Source organism: Eleutherodactylus coqui, chromosome 6 (assembly GCF_035609145.1).
Source record: "Eleutherodactylus coqui strain aEleCoq1 chromosome 6, aEleCoq1.hap1, whole genome shotgun sequence".
Lineage (NCBI taxonomy): Eukaryota > Metazoa > Chordata > Amphibia > Anura > Eleutherodactylidae > Eleutherodactylus > Eleutherodactylus coqui.
Window position 1 is genome coordinate 235,591,950 of NC_089842.1, and position 17,426 is coordinate 235,609,375.

The 17,426-nt window shown below is 43.0% G+C and overlaps 2 protein-coding genes across 2 annotated transcripts in view; one reads left to right on the forward strand and one right to left on the reverse strand.

Annotated features, from left to right (window-relative positions):
* LOC136571902 (Fc receptor-like protein 5) overlaps nt 1–8,943 on the reverse strand; it is a 51,780-nt gene extending 42,837 nt beyond the window's left edge. The window contains exon 1 of the mRNA XM_066572518.1: nt 8,886–8,943. Within this exon, the coding sequence (XP_066428615.1) occupies nt 8,886–8,943 (58 nt within the window). The remainder of the gene's footprint in view (nt 1–8,885) is intronic.
* The window catches only part of LOC136633421 (death-associated protein kinase 2-like), a 704,757-nt gene that overhangs the window by 388,359 nt on the left and 298,972 nt on the right, over nt 1–17,426 (forward strand). The window lies entirely within an intron of this gene.

Below are 17,426 nucleotides of genomic sequence, written 5' to 3' on the forward strand. Positions count from 1 at the left end.
AGCCCAGTACCTTACAGGACCTTACAGGAGAAGGAGTCTTAGTAAGAAGGAGCTGTCATTGGACAGAACCTCCGACACAGATGTGACCCAGCTGTATTCTCTCCAGTACAAATTCTTGAAATGCACAGAGGTATGCTCTAATGAAGACCTTGTTGGTCGCTGTTTGAGCAAAGGCAGTTTGTGGCTCCATCCTGGTTTCCATTATGATGACATTTGTAGCGATCCAGACGGAACCCAGTATTATAGTCTAAACCAAGATGCGAGCACTCTGATTTTATATTTCAGGTACCACAAACATATGGGCATTGGGTGTTCACCTATATGTCTCTATAGCAGGAGCAATGAGTGCACTGCCATCAAAGCCTTCAGAATACACAGCAGCTCCATTAATGCCGCAGTATGGATGTGTGTGCAGATGAATACCACTATTGATATATTTGTAGTACCTAAATGGCTTTATTAACCCCTTCATGATGCGGCCCTTTTTTTTCCATTTTCGTTTTTTCCTCCCCCCTTTTAAAAAATCATAACTTTATTTATCCATCGACGTCGCTGTATGAGGGCTTGTTTTTTGCAGGACGAGTTGTATTTTTCAGTGGTGCTATTTAAAGTACCCTATAATGTACTGAAAAACTTTGAAAAAATTCCAAGTGGAGTAAAATGAAAAAAAAAAAAAACGACATTCCGCCATCTTTCAGTGCGTCTTGCTTTCTACGGCGCACAAACTGCAACACAAACGACATGATAACTTTATTCTATGGGTCAGTACGATTACTACGATACCAAACTTGTATAGTTTTTTTTTTACTATACTACTCTTTTTTCAAAGACATTTATTTTTTTCAATTATTTTCTGCGGTCATTTTGTGCGCACGATAACTTTTTTATTTCTCCATCAACGTAGTTGAGCAAGGGCTCATTTTTTGCGGAATGTCCTGTAGTTTCCGTTAGTACTAATTCGGAATATATACAACTTTTTGATCGCTTTTTATTGCGTTTTTTCTGGGAGAAAGGGTGACTGAAAAAGTGTATTTCTGGCGTTCTTTCTTTTTTTTTCGGACGACATTCACTGCGCAGGGTAAATAATGCACTACTTTGATAGATCGGACTTTTACGGATGTGGCGATACCGAATATGTATTTTTATTTTAATATTTAGACTTTTTAATTACAGATATGGGAAAAGGGGGGTGATTTAAACTTTTGTTACTTTTTTTTTTTTTACAATTAAAAAAACGTTATTGCTTTTTTTTCACTTTACTTTTAAGTCCCCCTGGGGGACTACAGTATGCGATACTTTGATCGCTCCTGCAGTATGACGTAATGCTATAGCATTACGTCATACTGCATTCTGACAGGCAGCCTATCAAGCCACCCCATGGGGATGGCTTGAAAGGCAGTCTCTCAAGGCAGCCCTGGGGGGGGGCCCCGAACAGCATTCGGGTCTTTAAATGCCGCTGTTAGAATTGACAGCGGCATTTAAAGGGTTAAAAGCTGTGAACGGCCGATTGCAGCTATTGCCCGCGGGTGTCAGCTGTACTAAACAGCTGACGCCCGAGCTGTATGCAGAGAGGTCACCCCACGACCTCTCTGCATACAAACCCCAAGGCTCCAGGACGTAAATGTACATTCTGGAGTGGGAAGGGGTTAAAGCCCACTAAAGTTATCTTAGTACATATATCTATAATGAGAGATCCAGTGCAGATCGGACTCTGTCCATCGTGAGTCTAACAGGGGAGGATGCCTTCTAGATGCCCTTGCTGGGTAAAGTGGCAAGGACACTGTAGGTTGTAAACCTAGAGTCATGAGTCTGACAAGGAAGGATGCCCCCTAGACACCCTTGGTGTGTAAAGTGGCATAGACACTGTGGGTTGTGAATCCTTAAGTTGTTATGTGTTCCAGTGCATATGCAGTATGTTGATATTGTGATAAATTTGCTGTGTGCAATAAAGCTGGCAGAAGTAATCCAGTTGTCCAGCATCTGTCTGAAAGTGGTGCCAACCATCTTGCAGAAGATGGTGATCCCCGTGAACGACTAACCCACAGGTTACCACATTTGGTGGAAAATGCACTGGCAGGGAATGGCACACAAAGTCTGCTGTTGATATAAAACCAGGAAGGCTGAATGTGAAAGTACGGTTGTTGTGGGCAATGAAGGTCCAAGCAGAGGTCCGTGCTATGGTTGATGTTGGCCAAAAATGCCAAGTGCAGTTGTCAAGGGAAATGACCAGAAGGAGCCATGTTGGGGTTGTCTACAGATAAACTACTATATCTATGGATGTTCAGAGGCAAAGTGGCAGTCAAACCTTATTGGAGTATGGCTGGAGTCGCAGTAACTGAGAATGTGAACTGTGTTCAGAAAGCTTCATCAGTTTGTCCAGAGAAGCTGCAGTGCCGCAGGTTATGTCCGAGGAGTGGGGAAATCGCTCCAGGGACTTCAAAAAGGGTGCAGTATGGACTTAAAAAGACCGATGTTGCAAATATTTTTCAGGAAATGTCTGGTGCCAGAAGTTATGGTGATTAAGACAAGGCAAAGTCGTGGGAAATGCATGATGCATTTTCCTTGCAGGTTGGTGCAGTGGAAGCTGCACAAGGTGAACTAGCATCTAGGAGAGACATGGCTGGAGAGCGCAGTGAAAAAAATGCGATTGATATGTTTTCTTTGCAGGATGGTGCAGTGAAAACTCCACAGTGTGCATTAATGTCTAATGAAAACATTGCTGAAAAACGTATTGATAAAAATGTGTTGCAGTGGAACTTTTCTAACGGTATTGCCACAGAAGCCTCATGAGAAGGATTATGTTCTGTGTATGAAATGTCTACAGTTTGTGAAAATTTGCCACAATCTACACAGGTGAATGCAGAATGTAAACAGGCTGTTACAGCGAGTTTAGCCACCGTCCATGGGGGAATTAGCTTAAATGTGCCTTTAGTGGTAGAGAGTAGAAATAATGGAAAGACTCCATGTAGTACTAAGACTGAAGACAAACTAAAGAGGGGTGTTGCTGTAGCGGCCCAGTACATGCCTTCCTGGCCCCCTCCATAAAGTCATACATGTAATGTCTTGTCTTGATGCACTGTGCAAAAAACATCTTGTCATTTTGTTATGTGTATTGCACAGCTGCAGCGTGTGATGGGTTAAATGTCTGCAAAAGTGAGCCTGATTGTCTGCAAATGTAACAAATCTATCCTGTTATGTGGTATGAGAGAAGGTATAAATGTGAGTGCTTGAGAGCAGGAAAAGATCTTCAATCTGTCTTCCATCTTGAGTTCCACCAGAGAGGAAACACAGAGGCACCGGGAGCGAGCGTGGTACGTGTCGCCATGACAAGCCAGCATCTTGCCCTCCCAGATCCTCAGCATATGCCATGTGTCCAGGGTTACCCTATGGGGCGCTGCATTGCCATTATAGTTTCCTGTGAAACTCAGGCAGTTCTAGTGCATGTAGTACTAAAAGTGAAGGCAAACTAGAAAGAAGTATTGTCAGTGTAGTTTCCTATGAAACTGAGATAGTTGCTAATAGCAACCCACTGACCCAAAGGAGACAAGGTCTGCCAAGGAAGGATGCCACCTAGATGCCCTTGGTGGGTAAAGTGACAATGACACTGCGGGTTGTGAACCCTGAAGTTGTTATATGTTCCAGTACATATGCAGTGTGTTGATGCTGTGATAAATTTGCTTCCCCATGAGTGACTAACCCCCAGGTTACCACACTATATATATATATATGTTTGTATATATTGTGACAATTTGAGAGTTACTCACTCAAGAAGACCACCATCTTCTTCCATAAGATGGATTGCACTACTCTCACATAGACTCTGGACCATCAAATTACTTCAAAACTCTGGCTCCTGCCAGCTTTATGGCACATAGGAAAGTTTCACAGTATTTACACACTGCACATACACTGGAATACAAACAGCTTCAGGGTTTCCAACCTGCAGTTGCACTGTCACCATATCCCACCTGGAGTGTCTAGGGGGCATTGTTTCCTGTCAGACCCGTGACTCAAAAAGAACTCAATCTCCCATCGGTACAAGTTCTTTTTAAACTCTGAGCAACTGTTCACTTTCTTTCTCATCTTGGACCTCAGAGTCCGCACTGACTATACCGACTGTCCACTTCTCACAGACCCTTAGTAAGAAAATGTTCTGATGTGAAAAAATATGTATTTTTTAAATCAAGTTTTTATATTAAGCATATTTTCTCACGTTTTATATATTTTCATTATATAGTAAAAATAATCCTGAAATCCAGCAGTTTTCACAATGACCACTAGGATTAATAATAGTCTGACAATTCCTATGGTATTCTTCCTATTTGTCATCTTATTATCATCACAGACAGGATCCAAGATATCCTATAAGTGATGTCACAGCTCAACGTCTTCCCTCAGTGCACAGATCACAGAGCATGCCCACAAACTCTCCTTTAGAAGTCAATGAGCCCATTGCAAGAATGTCTATGTGAGGCTATTGTAAAGTATATCTCTATATGCTGTTAACCAAAGCTCATACAAGATGTCTGCTCCCATACTCATGTATAAGCAAGATGGCCACCCCCATACTCATATACAGACAATAGAATAAAAAATTTTGTCTGAAAATAAAAACTGTTAAAGTAATAAAAAATAAGCATTACTCGCTTATCTCTCCAGTTCGTGCTGCTGGAGGAAGCGATGAATTCACATTCTCTCAGAAAGTAAATGTAACATCAGCTGATCTTCCCTGTGCTATTGGGGGAATAAAAGAATGCAGACTATCTATAAGCAGAGAGATGGTGAGGAAACACTTAGCTAATTTAGATGAATTCAAGGCTCTAGGCCCAGATAAATTATATCTTAGGATACTAAAGGAAGCAGCGGAGGTAATTCCTGAATCACTCACTATAATCTTTGAAAATTCCTGGAGAATAGGAGAAATCCCAGAAGATTGGAAAAGGGAAAATGTTGTTGACCCAGGAAATTACTGGCCTGCGAGCCTGACTTCTCTACCAGGAAAGATCTTTTAGCAAATTATTAAACAGCATGTATACAAGTATTTGAATGAGAATGGAGTAATTAACCAGAGCCAGCATGGGTTGTAACAAACAAGTCATGCCAGACTAATTTAATTTCCTTCTATGACAGAATTAACGACTGAGTTGATCAGGGAAATGGGGTAGATATAGAATATCTTGACTTTAGTAAAGCATTTGTCAAAAGTATCTCATACTGTCCTGATTTTTAAAAATATCCAAATATGGGATTGACAAGGCAACTGTTAGGTGGATTCACAACTGGTTGAGCAAACATACTCAAAGATTGGTCATCCAAGTGGAAAAATGTATCAAATGTGGTACTACAAGGCTCTGTCCTAGGCCCAGTGTTGTTCAACATTTTTATAAATGATCTAGGTGAAAGAATTTAGGAGAAACTGATTAAGTTTGACGATGACACAAAGCTAGTAGGGATGGCTAACACTGGAGAAGAGAGAGAATTCAAAAATATCTAGACAAACCTGAGCAGTGGGCGACAACTAAAAGTAATGGTATTTAACAAGGAGAAATGCAAAGTACTAGACCTGGGCAAGAAAAATGAAAAAAACACGTACAGAATGGGAGGAATTGAGCTGAGCAGCAGCACATGTGAAAAAGACTTGGGTATACTAATAGATCATAGACTGAACATGAGTCAACAATGTGATGTAGTAGCAAAAAAGTCAAACACAATTATGGGATTACCAAGAAAAGCAGTGTTTAGATCACATGATGTAATTATCCCCCTCTACACTTCCTTAGTCAGACAACATCTGGAATACTGTGTTCAGTTTTGGGCACTCCAATTTAAAAAAGACATTGACAAACTGGAGCAAGTTTAGAGAAGAGTTACCAAGATGGTGAACAGTTAAAGAATCTGGGAATGTTTAGCTTTCAAAATGAAGACTGAGAGGAGACTTAATAGCGGTCTACAAATATCTGAAGGCCTATCACAGTGCAGAGGGATCAGCCCTATTCTCATTTGCACAAGGAAAGACTAGAAGCAACTGGATGAAACTAAAAAGGGAGGAGATACAGATTAGATATTAGAAAAAACTTTCTAACAGTGAGGGTGATCAATTAGTGGAACAGGTTACCACGGGAGGTGGTGAGTTCTCCTTCAATGCAAGTGTTCAAACAGAGGCTGGACAAATATCTATCTGGGATGATTTAGTGAATCCTCCACTGAGCAGGGGGTCGGACCATATGACTCTGAAGGTCCCTTCCAGCTCTATGATTTATCATTTACATAATTGCTGCAGCTAATCACTGGCCTCGGTGGTCATCCTGCAATGCCCTAGAGGAGTACCCTGGACACTCGACTAACGTGAAGAGCTGGGAGGGTTAAGTGTTAGCTTGTCATGACAGCACTTAGCAGGCTCTGTTCCCAGAGGGATGACATGTAGCCAAGGCCAAAGCAGGATTGCAGGCCACCTTCGCCACCTCTAGGATAGGGAATGCCAATAAACGGGATGATGGGGGTAGTAGTTATCACTTGTGACGCCACCGTTTCCACACACCGGTATGTTACATGGCGGAGAATAAACATAGAGACTTGTGTGTCATACCTCGGGTCCCCAGGAATGGTTAGGGCCCGGTATAAGTTTACTTAGAAATAACTTTGGCAAACAATTTTTCAAAGAAATGCAAATACAAGTATAAGTAGACCAGAGCTCAGAGTTCAGGGAGGATACTCAGGATGAAATTGTTCCTATAGTCCACGTTATCTGTATGGTACCACTCCTGGACTGGGATCACTCCAAAGGAGGAAGTGGTTATGGGGTCACTCCGTAGACACACTGGCAGACAATTATTTACATAAAAGACTAACAATAACACCTCATATGACAGGCGCATGGGTGTGTCTCAGAAGCATACCCCTATATGGTGATCCTGACTCTGGACAGCTGCATAGGCAAAACTTGTGGTCTGAATTGGTACCTAAATGATGGACCTCTAAATACAGAATTATTGGGAGATGCTCTCTCTTAGAATCTTGAGAATCACTCCACTTACATCTAGACTCCAATCGCTATGGGATATCTCTCCTCCTCTTCCATCTTCACCTACATGGAAGTTGAAGGTGCTTCCATGGACTCTTCAGACAGCAGGCAGCATGGAACCCTCTTTCCCGCTCTCAATCACTCCTATTTATCCCTTCACTCATACCACGTGACATGACAAACTGATACATTCACATGCAGACAATGTTTGCATTACAGTTAACCTCTCAAGTGCCGCAGCTGTGCAACACACACACTGGAAATGGCAAGACAGGCTTTGCACAGTGCATATACATAGGACAAAACATGTATGACACTTATGGAGGGGACCAGGATGATGTACTGGGCCACTACAATGTGCCGTTCAAGAATATGTGACCATTGAGGCCAGCGATTGGCAGAAGTGGTCAGGTGAAGCATAAACATCACATTGCCTATCAAGACTTGCCTGTGGCACACCTTCATAGACTGCCTGTTAGATCGTGGTATAATGCAATATGTTATTGTGTTATACTATATGAGTGATCAAATTATCACAAGTTCAAGTACCCTATGGGGACTAAAAATGGGAAAAAACTAATTTTTGGAAAAAATAGAAGGTAATAAAAGTTTACTCCCCCTTCCCATATTTATAATAAAAAAATCAAAACAAATAAATGGAAAGCATATTTGGTATCACTGCATCCATAAAAGTCTGATCTACCAAAGTAACACATTATTTATCCCGCACAGTGAACGTCGTTAGAAAAGAAATCACAGTGCCAGAATTGCACTTTTTTACTTACCCTGACTCCAACAAAAATATAATAAAAAGCAATCAAAAATTCATATGAACTGCATAATAGTACAAATGCAGGACATCACATAAAAATCAAGCAAAAAAAAAAACCATATATGTTTTATGTAATCTGAATTATATTGACCTACAGAATAAAATTATCAAGTCATTTTTGCTGAAGTGTGAATGCCGTAAAGAACAAGACCCCCACAAAGATGGCGAAATTACATTTTTTGCTGTTTAAAGTTTTTTAGTACATTATATGGGCTAGTAAATAGTCTCTTGAAAAATACAACTCACCTATCAAAAAACAATAATTCAGACAGCTTGTTTGAATAGTAAAAGAGTTATAAACTTTTGAAAGTTGGTTAGAAAAACCAAAAATAAATCTAGGTGACACATTCTCTTTAAAGGGGTTGTCCCGCGGCAGCAAGTGGGGTTATGCACTTCTGTATGGCCATATTAATGCACTTTGTAATATACATCGTACATTAATTATGAGCCATACAGAAGTTATTCACTTACCTGCTCCGTTGCTGGCGTCCCCGTCGCCATGGATCCGTCTAAATTCGCTGTCTTCTGGCGTTTTTAGACGCGCTTGCACAGTCCGGTCTTCTCCCTGGTGAATGGGGCCGCTCGTGCCGGAGAGCTGGTCCCGCGTCGTCATCGTAGCTCCGCCCCGTCACGTGTGTCGATTCCAGCCAATCAGGAGGCTGGAATCGGCAATGGACCGCACAGAGCCCACGGTGCACCATGGGAGAAGACCCGCGGTGCATCGTGGGTGAAGATCCCGGCGGCCATCTTGGAGAAGGAAGAAAGAAGTCGTCGCAGAGCGGGGATTCGGGTAAGTAATATATATATATATTTTTTTTTTCTTTTAACCCATCCCTTGGGTTTGTCTCACGCCGAACGGGGGGGCCTATTGAAAAAAAAAAAAGTTTTGGCGCGAGACAACCCCTTTAAGTCGGGCAAAAGAAGTAAAAATTAATACCTCGGCTCTACCACCTTACGATGAGAGGGAAATGAACATTTTGCTCCCTACATTACTGGCACCCAGAATGATGGTGGTAAGATGCTGATACTTACAGATGGTGAAGATGATCTCGGCCATCCTTAGCTCGGATGTAGGCGCCCGAAATCCCATATTGTGTTATTAGTTTTCTATATCTTGTCTTTATACGACCTCCTCGTGTCAGAGCTTTAAGTTTTGTTGAGGACGGAAATAAAAAATGACCACAAAAAAAAAATGAGCAGCCAGTGTTGTGCGGACTGAAGATGACGCCTTCCTGTACAGGACGCTGCATTAGATATCTAATCCATTAAGGTGAAGAAAGTGTGCAACATTTGTAAAACCCAATAGTGTTTAAAAGATAAGTCCCACTTCTATGTAGAAAAAGGAGGCTCTGCACTTCTGTTTTTTGTCCATGTGACTGCTGTAAAGGAAATCTCAATGCTGTTGACAGCAGCTCAGACAAGATGGCTGCCCCCATAGTCATGTACAGAGAACCCTTGGCAACAAAAGCAATTTTTTTTGTGTGTGTCCGGGAAGTTGTGTATCAGTAAATACAGACAGACGGGAAAATAGCGTATGTGTTAGTATCTGTCTTCAATTGGTAAAACAATGTAGTGGCCAAGAGCTAATGGGGCCCCTCCATAAGTATGAATGTGTTTGTCTCATGCAACTGTATTGTCAGTGTCTTCTATGTGTATGCATTTGATGTGTATTGCACCTCTGGAGCACTGAATGGATTAACATCTGGGTTATGTCTGAGAAATGTATCTTGTTGTGTGTCACAGGATCATGTTATATATATGTTTATGAAAGGTACAGTGGAAGAGTTTTCGGCTTGTTCTTGTCTTGTCCTACTTGAAAATAGCAGTTCAGGAGAGTTTGGAATCGGTCTGCAGGTTGGTCTGAGAGTAGTCTTTGGAGGAGGCAAACTTTCATTGGGTAGGAGAAAGAGTGCCTCTTCTCATGAGGATCCCCAAGATGGATGAGGCTGAGCGATGACTTGATGTTTGCCCTGGGACCAATTCACTCAGGCTGCCTCAGTGCTAAGATGCAGAACTGAGAGAGAGTGAGAGGAACTGCCAGGTAGCACTGAGTGTGACTTCTAACTGTGAGGGTGTACCGGTAGAGAGCTGAAGAGAAAGTGAAGAGAATAGCTGGGAGCAGAACCTCACAGATAACTGGGACTATGGCTTTTTCTGCCATCCTGTGAATCCTCCTTGTCACACCACTATTCTGTTTACACTGGTGTCCTGCTGGCTGATGCAAAGTTTGTGAACTGTTAACTGTTTTTTTTTTTCAAGTAAACGGGCTCTACCGACCATTCCCGGTTTTGCTCAGAAAGTTATCCCTGTGTGTGGACTATTTTATTCCAACTTCTGGATTCACCGCAGAGGACGGAACAATGGAGTCACGAGTGACAAAGTTCTCTAAGGTAAACTGCGGATTAGTTTTTCCCTGTGAAACTCCCCCAGCAGTAACTTGGTCTGGTCCTGTGCTACCCCCAGGTGTGGGCCTGCTCCTTGGACGCTGCAACAATATGTAGGTAATAAATTCCCTTTAAGGGGCAGCACTGTCCCTGCAGTGGGACCTCCACCCTCCAAACAAGATTGATCTGTAAAAGAGTTGTGTGGGAGGGTCGAAAGGAAGATGAATGACTATTCTTTGTTGCGATGGGTCCTGGACCCGAAGCCCCACCCTCTTGATGACAGGAGTGGGAGAAGCTCTGCCTGCAGTTGTGAGACATCCAATAATGGTCACACTTGTCTATAGTAAGGTTTGTGGTTGCTTTGTGCACCTTTAAGGCCCCTACTGTCTTGGGGTCTCACTGTACTTGACAAGAGGCAAATAAAGACAAGGTGCACCACAGACTTCTGTTTTTTTATAGATATGCTGGTGATAATTTTTATTTAACAAAATTGCACAAAGGTTTCATCAAAAATTTGAAACAAAGCAAATTTTCGACTATCAATGCCCATCTTCAGCTATAGACGAGTTTAGGACAATAGGACGAAGAGGAAAATGCAGATTCCAAACGTAATTATCTCCCAAAGGTTATCACCAGCTTATCTACAAAAAGAGAAGTCTATGGTGCACTTTACCTTTATTTGAATCTTGCAGTTGTGAAACAGGTGCTCAGAGCACCCCAAGACAAATACTGCCCCCTTGAATAGAACAAGTGGTGATGCAAGCAATGCATTGCAGGCCTCGAAAACCCAACCCAATCAAGAATTGTGCCGCACCCCTGATGGTGCGACCAGTATGTCACCATTGACAGCAACAGCAGAAAGAGGCACTATAAATGCACCGGACCAGTGCCTTCTTAAGCAGACTGTGTAGTGCAGTTAAAGTGGTGGAAGCCAATCACAGAAAGTTGTGTGGAGAAGGATTCCACTGGTGTTTGCCAGGCTAAGGACTCCAGTGGAAGCCTAGAACCTAGCCTTTGTAAAGGACTATGCAGCAGCTGTAGCACAAAAGCCAGGACAGAGATGACTGCATAGCCAGAGGAGACAGGAACAAACAGGGCAGCTGCTTCTCACCATAATGAGAGATGATGACTGGAGATGACACTGTTGCAGACCAAGCCATAATGATTGCAGTGACCTACATCCAGAGTTAGTAGATGAAGAGGAGAGAGCAGGAGTTGGTTGTGTAAGAGGCATGGCTGAAGATGCAGAACAGTTCACAGTTCTAAGCCAGAAGAATCATGCCTGGGGCACCATGAGTTGAGCCAAGTGTGCCTAAGTTAACCCAATACCTGCAGAAACAGCCCCTATAACAATCTAAAGGACATTAGCGACTGCGTCATTGTGGGTGTTAGGCCCTGTTGTGCTGTATGTAGTCGAGAACTGTACAATATAGTTTGAAACAACATTACTGATGTACAGTAAAGAGTTATAGTATGCTGCAAAAACTTGTCTCGCCTCCATTTCTCCACTACCACATCATTCACAACAGCTAACCTGCACTTTACATGGGTGCTGCAATGATATTGGTGGGACCTACTATGTAACTTTGTTGAGATTTCCACTACATGACCTGCCATGACCAAAGCCAACCCTAAGACTCAGGATCAATGATCACAGAAACCTTGTACAATTCCTGCTTGTATAGTTGATAACTTCAACTTCCTTCCTGAATTCTCCTCCTTGGTCTGAATATCGCCCGTCAGCCTCTACAGCTATATAGGTAATTTGTGAAGTCTTACTTGTTACTTACTCACACATTAGAAGATGAAGCCTAGAACCCCAGGCTGTGCTCAAGCCTGTGATCATCTTTTTCTGTGAGTTCTGAGATTTCTTCTTATTGTTGTTTCATGTGTCTCCTTCTTACCGGACATCAACAGGATGAAACATTTCTACCTACTGGACGTGACATTAAAGGGGTTGTCCCGAGGCAGCAAGTGGGTCTATACACTTCTGTATGGCCATATTAATGCACTTTGTAATGTACATTGTGCATTAATTATGAGCCATACAGAAGTTATAAAAAGTTTTATACTTACCTGCTCCGTTGCTAGCGTCCTCGTCTCCATGGTGCCGACTAATTTTTGGCCTCCGATGGCCAAATTAGCCGCGCTTGCGCAGTCCGGGTCTTCAGCAGTCTTCTATGGAGCCGCTCGTGCCAGAGAGCGGCTCCGTGTAGCTCCGCCCCGTCACGTGCCGATTCCAGCCAATCAGGAGGCTGGAATCGGCAGTGGACCGCACAGAAGAGCTGCGGTCCACGAAGACAGAGGATCCCGGCGGCCATCTTCAGCGGTAAGTATTGAAGTCACCGGAGCGCGGGGATTAAGGTAAGCGCTCCGGTAAACTTCCTTTACTTCCCTGCATCGGGGTTGTCTCGCGCCGAACGGGGGGGGGGTTGAAAAAAAAAAAAACCCGTTTCGGCGCGGGACAACCCCTTTAATGCCTATACTTCGGTGTGTAAGGTTTGTACCAGGCATTACTGGATGTCATATTCATGTCTATACTTCAAAACAAGAAGATAGTACAAGCAGCACTCAAGGAACTTCAACAAGTGAAATCACATCCTGCGATGTGTCTTTATTAGGTCCACAAACATGAAATGTTTCGATGTATATGAGGGCTTTGTCAGGCTTAATCACATACCAGACTAACCATACAATAAAGAGAGACATAAACCCAATCAGTGCCCACCAGAGTGAAACACCCCCTCGTACCTGAAAAGTGATTGGTCATCCAGGAGGGGCCACAGGTGTAAAGAGCATCATGCCCCACCTGATCGCAACAGGCATGTTTAGAATAGCAGCTGTCCATAGGTGTAGGAATAGATCCAGTGTCCTTTTTCCTCAATGCCCATGCACAAGACATACACTCAAACTCTCGTGAGAGCCGCGCCTATACACCATCACCGCCATTCCAAGTACCTACAACACTGTGTGCCATTCACCTACTATCGTGCAAACACAACCTGCGCATGCGCAAAGGTTTGCCAAGATCCTGCAGCATACGAGAACTAACCCTAGTATCGTGCTAGCTCGCTTCACGCATGCGCGCACACATCAGGATCCGTGAATGAAGAATAACACCAGAACCATATTTACAACACTCTCCTCCCAGCTTCTATAGATATCATACAGATCAACCTCTGTCCCCAACCCTTAATACATCCTCCGAAACTACTGGCGCAAGCACAGATCTTCCCTCATCAGTTGCAATGTCAACTGGTGTAGTAAATCGTTCCTATCCACCTATAGAGTATAGCAGCCAATACACACCCTTGTAACTCAAAAGCACCTACCGGACCAGAACATACCAGGTCACACACTCCCGTATAGCCTATCAATCATAACTCTATCACCCTATATATAGATCCCAAAGGTACCAGCTTCTGACAGCTATTTATACAGTAGCAACACCAATAATGTCCACATGCCAGTATAAGCACACAACACCTAGTGGTTCTGCATACATTATTTTATTCCATTCAAACGGTATTAGATAGAAAAGGCATCAATTCATAAAATATATAGGGTCATATTCAACGAAAGCCATCAACTCCAACTGGTAATTCCTGCGTATATGTTGACAGCTTTTTCAAATATGATGAATTTTGATAGTTGCCACAATCCACCACAGTGGGTCCACCTCCTTTCAACCTGCATACCCAAACAAACAAGAAATTATTAAAAACATGCCTTTCAAAAAAAAAAATTAAAAACAATAGTGTCATCACTTGCACCGAAAGACTCATTCCCATATAGAAAAAGAGCTGATAGCATATCCAAACACCTCCCCTATAAATAGGCCACCGTATTGTACTCCAGGTTGAGTCCCCTAGGGTACATGGTGTCCAACTCAAAAATCCACTTTAATTCTAACAGCTTCAATTTCCTCTCCCTGTCTACTCCCCTCGGATCCACTGGAAAATGGTCTATTATTCAATACCTCAATTGACTCACAGAGTAGCCTGCCTCCACAAAATGCTTAGCGACGGGTATATCCACTGTTTTGGTACATATCGTACTCTTATGATTTGTACTTCTGATCTTAACCTCCATAGTGGTCTCACCAATGTACAACAGCCCGCACAGAAAATAGATGATATAGACATATGAGGACCCACAAGTAAACCTCTGTTTAATGCGGTATTTCACTCCAGATCTCGGGTGTGTAAGTCCGTCTCCTTTAAGCAGATTGCGGCAGCAGGCACAGCCTATGCATGGAAAATATCCCTTCCTGCATGGAAAGAATGTCTGTTGTCCAGATAGCTCTGACACTGTCCTAGAGGTAAGAACCAACTTGTCCTTCAAGTTAGGCCTCCTACTGTATGCCATAAGTGGGGGTTCTCTGAATTCTGGAATCTACGGATGACATTGGGTCACAATAGGCCAATGTTTCCTGATAATTTGGGAAATCTTTCCACTGTTTGACCCAAACGAGGTGATAAAAGGAAGTCGAGCAATAGTTTTCTTTTTGTGGTTTGGACCTCAAGAGTGAGTCTCATTCACAGGTTCGTACCTGTAGTTTCAAATCATCAATTAGGGTTGCTGGATACCCCCTCCTAAGGAACTTTGCTGCTCATCCCGCTCAACCGATTGTCCATGAACTCCTCATCAGCAATTCTCCTTACCCTGAGCAGCTGGCTCCAAGGGAGCGATTTACACATGCTGGGCGGGTGACAACTATTAAAACAAAGGAGACCGTTTCTATCCGTGGGTTTCGTGAACAAATCAATCTTGAACGAGCTTTCACTTTTAGACACCATTACGTCCAAAAAATTGTACCTGATGTGCAGAGCAGATAGGGTGAAACTCAACCCCGGAAGGATATTGTTAAGTTCACTATGGAATGCATGTAACTCACTTTCTGTGCCCTTCCATATTATGAAGACGTCGTCTATATACCTCCACCATGTCTGGACGGTGAGATATAAATCAACGTCTCGTCCACCTGATTCATGAACACATTGGTGTAGCTTGGGGCCACGTTGGCCCCTATCGCTGTACCATGGTTCTGTCAATAAAATTGACCATCATATAGAAAGTAGTTGTTATACAAGACCCTCTCCAAAAGAGACATGATGAACTCGATTTTGCCATTGGACATTTCGGATTTAATAAGATGTTCCCTTAGTCTTAAATTTACTCACATGCCTGATATTTGTGTACTACGTCAAAAGAACCCAGATTCACATCTTCCATAACCTCAATGTCATGGATTTTCAACAGGAAATTCATGGTATCTTTTACATACGACCTAGCACTTAGCACAAATTGCCTCAAGAGCCCATCCAAGAATCTCGATACATTATTGTAAAGTGACCCCCTCCTGGATATTAAAGGTTGTCCCGATGGACTCTCCACATTCTTGTAGATCTTCGGGAGGGTATAAAGAATTGGTACAATAGGGAACTTAGGCAATAGAAAATCTTTTATTTGTAGGTCAATAATACCTTGTTGTACTGCATCATCCAACAGCAGCCCCAGAAACCGGACAAAAAGTCAAACTTCTCGCTAGAACATCAATCTGTGTAACGGACAGTATCATGGTTTATATGTTGACAACTAATGACTGCCTTTCTACCTGGTCTACTGTTGAGTTCCTGATCTGATTGTCACAGATCGATCTTTTCTTCCTAAACCTGTTGTGCCTCAGGCCTCCCCTTCTTTGCTGACTTGAGTCTGGTGTCTGCCCCTTGATGCCAAGGGGGAACGTGACTCTAAAATACTCACACTTCTGACCATTTTATTGCCTCCTGTCGACTCATCTGTTAAGTCAGACGTAACAGCCCTGAAAAAAGACTGGTGCGCTGACTTGAAGCGTGGAACATTCCTTCCCCATCTCCTGGTGAGCTTGCTCCATGTTACCTGTGTAGAGGTTACTGGCATCTGCCAGTTAAATACCTCCTGTAGTCATCTAAGTCCCTCTGCTTTTGGGATCTTTTGACTCCTTCAGCCTCCTCTTTACATTTTTTAAGACTATCATCAACTTTCTTACGGTAGTAGAATGAGTCGTTGTATTTCTTCTTCAAGGCTAGTGGTCATACCACCAATCGTACACTCCAGTGTAAAGCCTATATTGGTTATATTACCAAATCTTATATTAAAGGGGTTTTCTGGGCAAAAACTACAGATGTACAACCCAAAGGATAGGTCATCAATAATTAATCTCCAGATCCCCAGCAATGAGCTGAATGCCCGCCCTCTGTCATTGGTAGAGATGAGCAAGCATGCTCAGTAAAGACAGATACTCGTATCTGCCTACTCGTCCGACCATAAATCCAGCCTGGCAACTTTGACATTATCAGCACAAGTTTTACAAGAACATGTTCTTACATACATGATAAAGCACATGGTAGAGATAGATTTGTTTTACTTGACACTATTAATTGAGATGTAGCAATAATAAAAAAGGACTCTCTTGATTACATCAAGCTGAGTGTAACGTTTCTTAGTTTCTTCTGGCTCAGAACTGCGTACTGTTCTGCATATCCAGCCATGTCTCCTGCGCAACAAACTCCTGCTCCCTCCTATTCACATCCAGACTCTGGATGGACCAGGTCACTGCAATCATCATAGCTTGGTCTGATGCAGTAATATCAACAGTCATCATCTCTAGTCATGGCGAAGAAGAAGATTTCCTTTTCTCGCACATGTTTGTCCTCTCTTTCTCTAGTCCGCTGTGGCTATCAGTAGCCGTTATTCTGCAGCCTAGGCCTACTGGTCCCTGCTGCTTCTCGTTGCAACAGGCTGCACTGCCACATCGCAGGACTCACTCACCACCTTCACTTGTGCAGCAGTTGCTGCACAGACTTTTACACTCAGCCCTTTCGAACACCTGGACTTCTGCCTTACTCTTCTGTCCTACTTCACCTACTGCAGCAGTGACCCTGTTAGTCATGTCTGGCTGTTGTCATCTCTGACCCTACTTTACAATCAGGCCACGCACAACTTTACTTGTGCTGCAGTTGCTGAACAGACTTTACAGAAGTCTGACTTGTAGGCTTCCACTGTGGCTCCTAGCATGGCATACACCAGTGGAACGCTTCTCTGCACAACTTTCTGTGAATGGCCTCCGCCACTTTAACTGCACTACACAGTCTCCTCAAGAAGTTACTGGTCCGATACATTTATAGTGTCCCTTTCTACTGTTGCT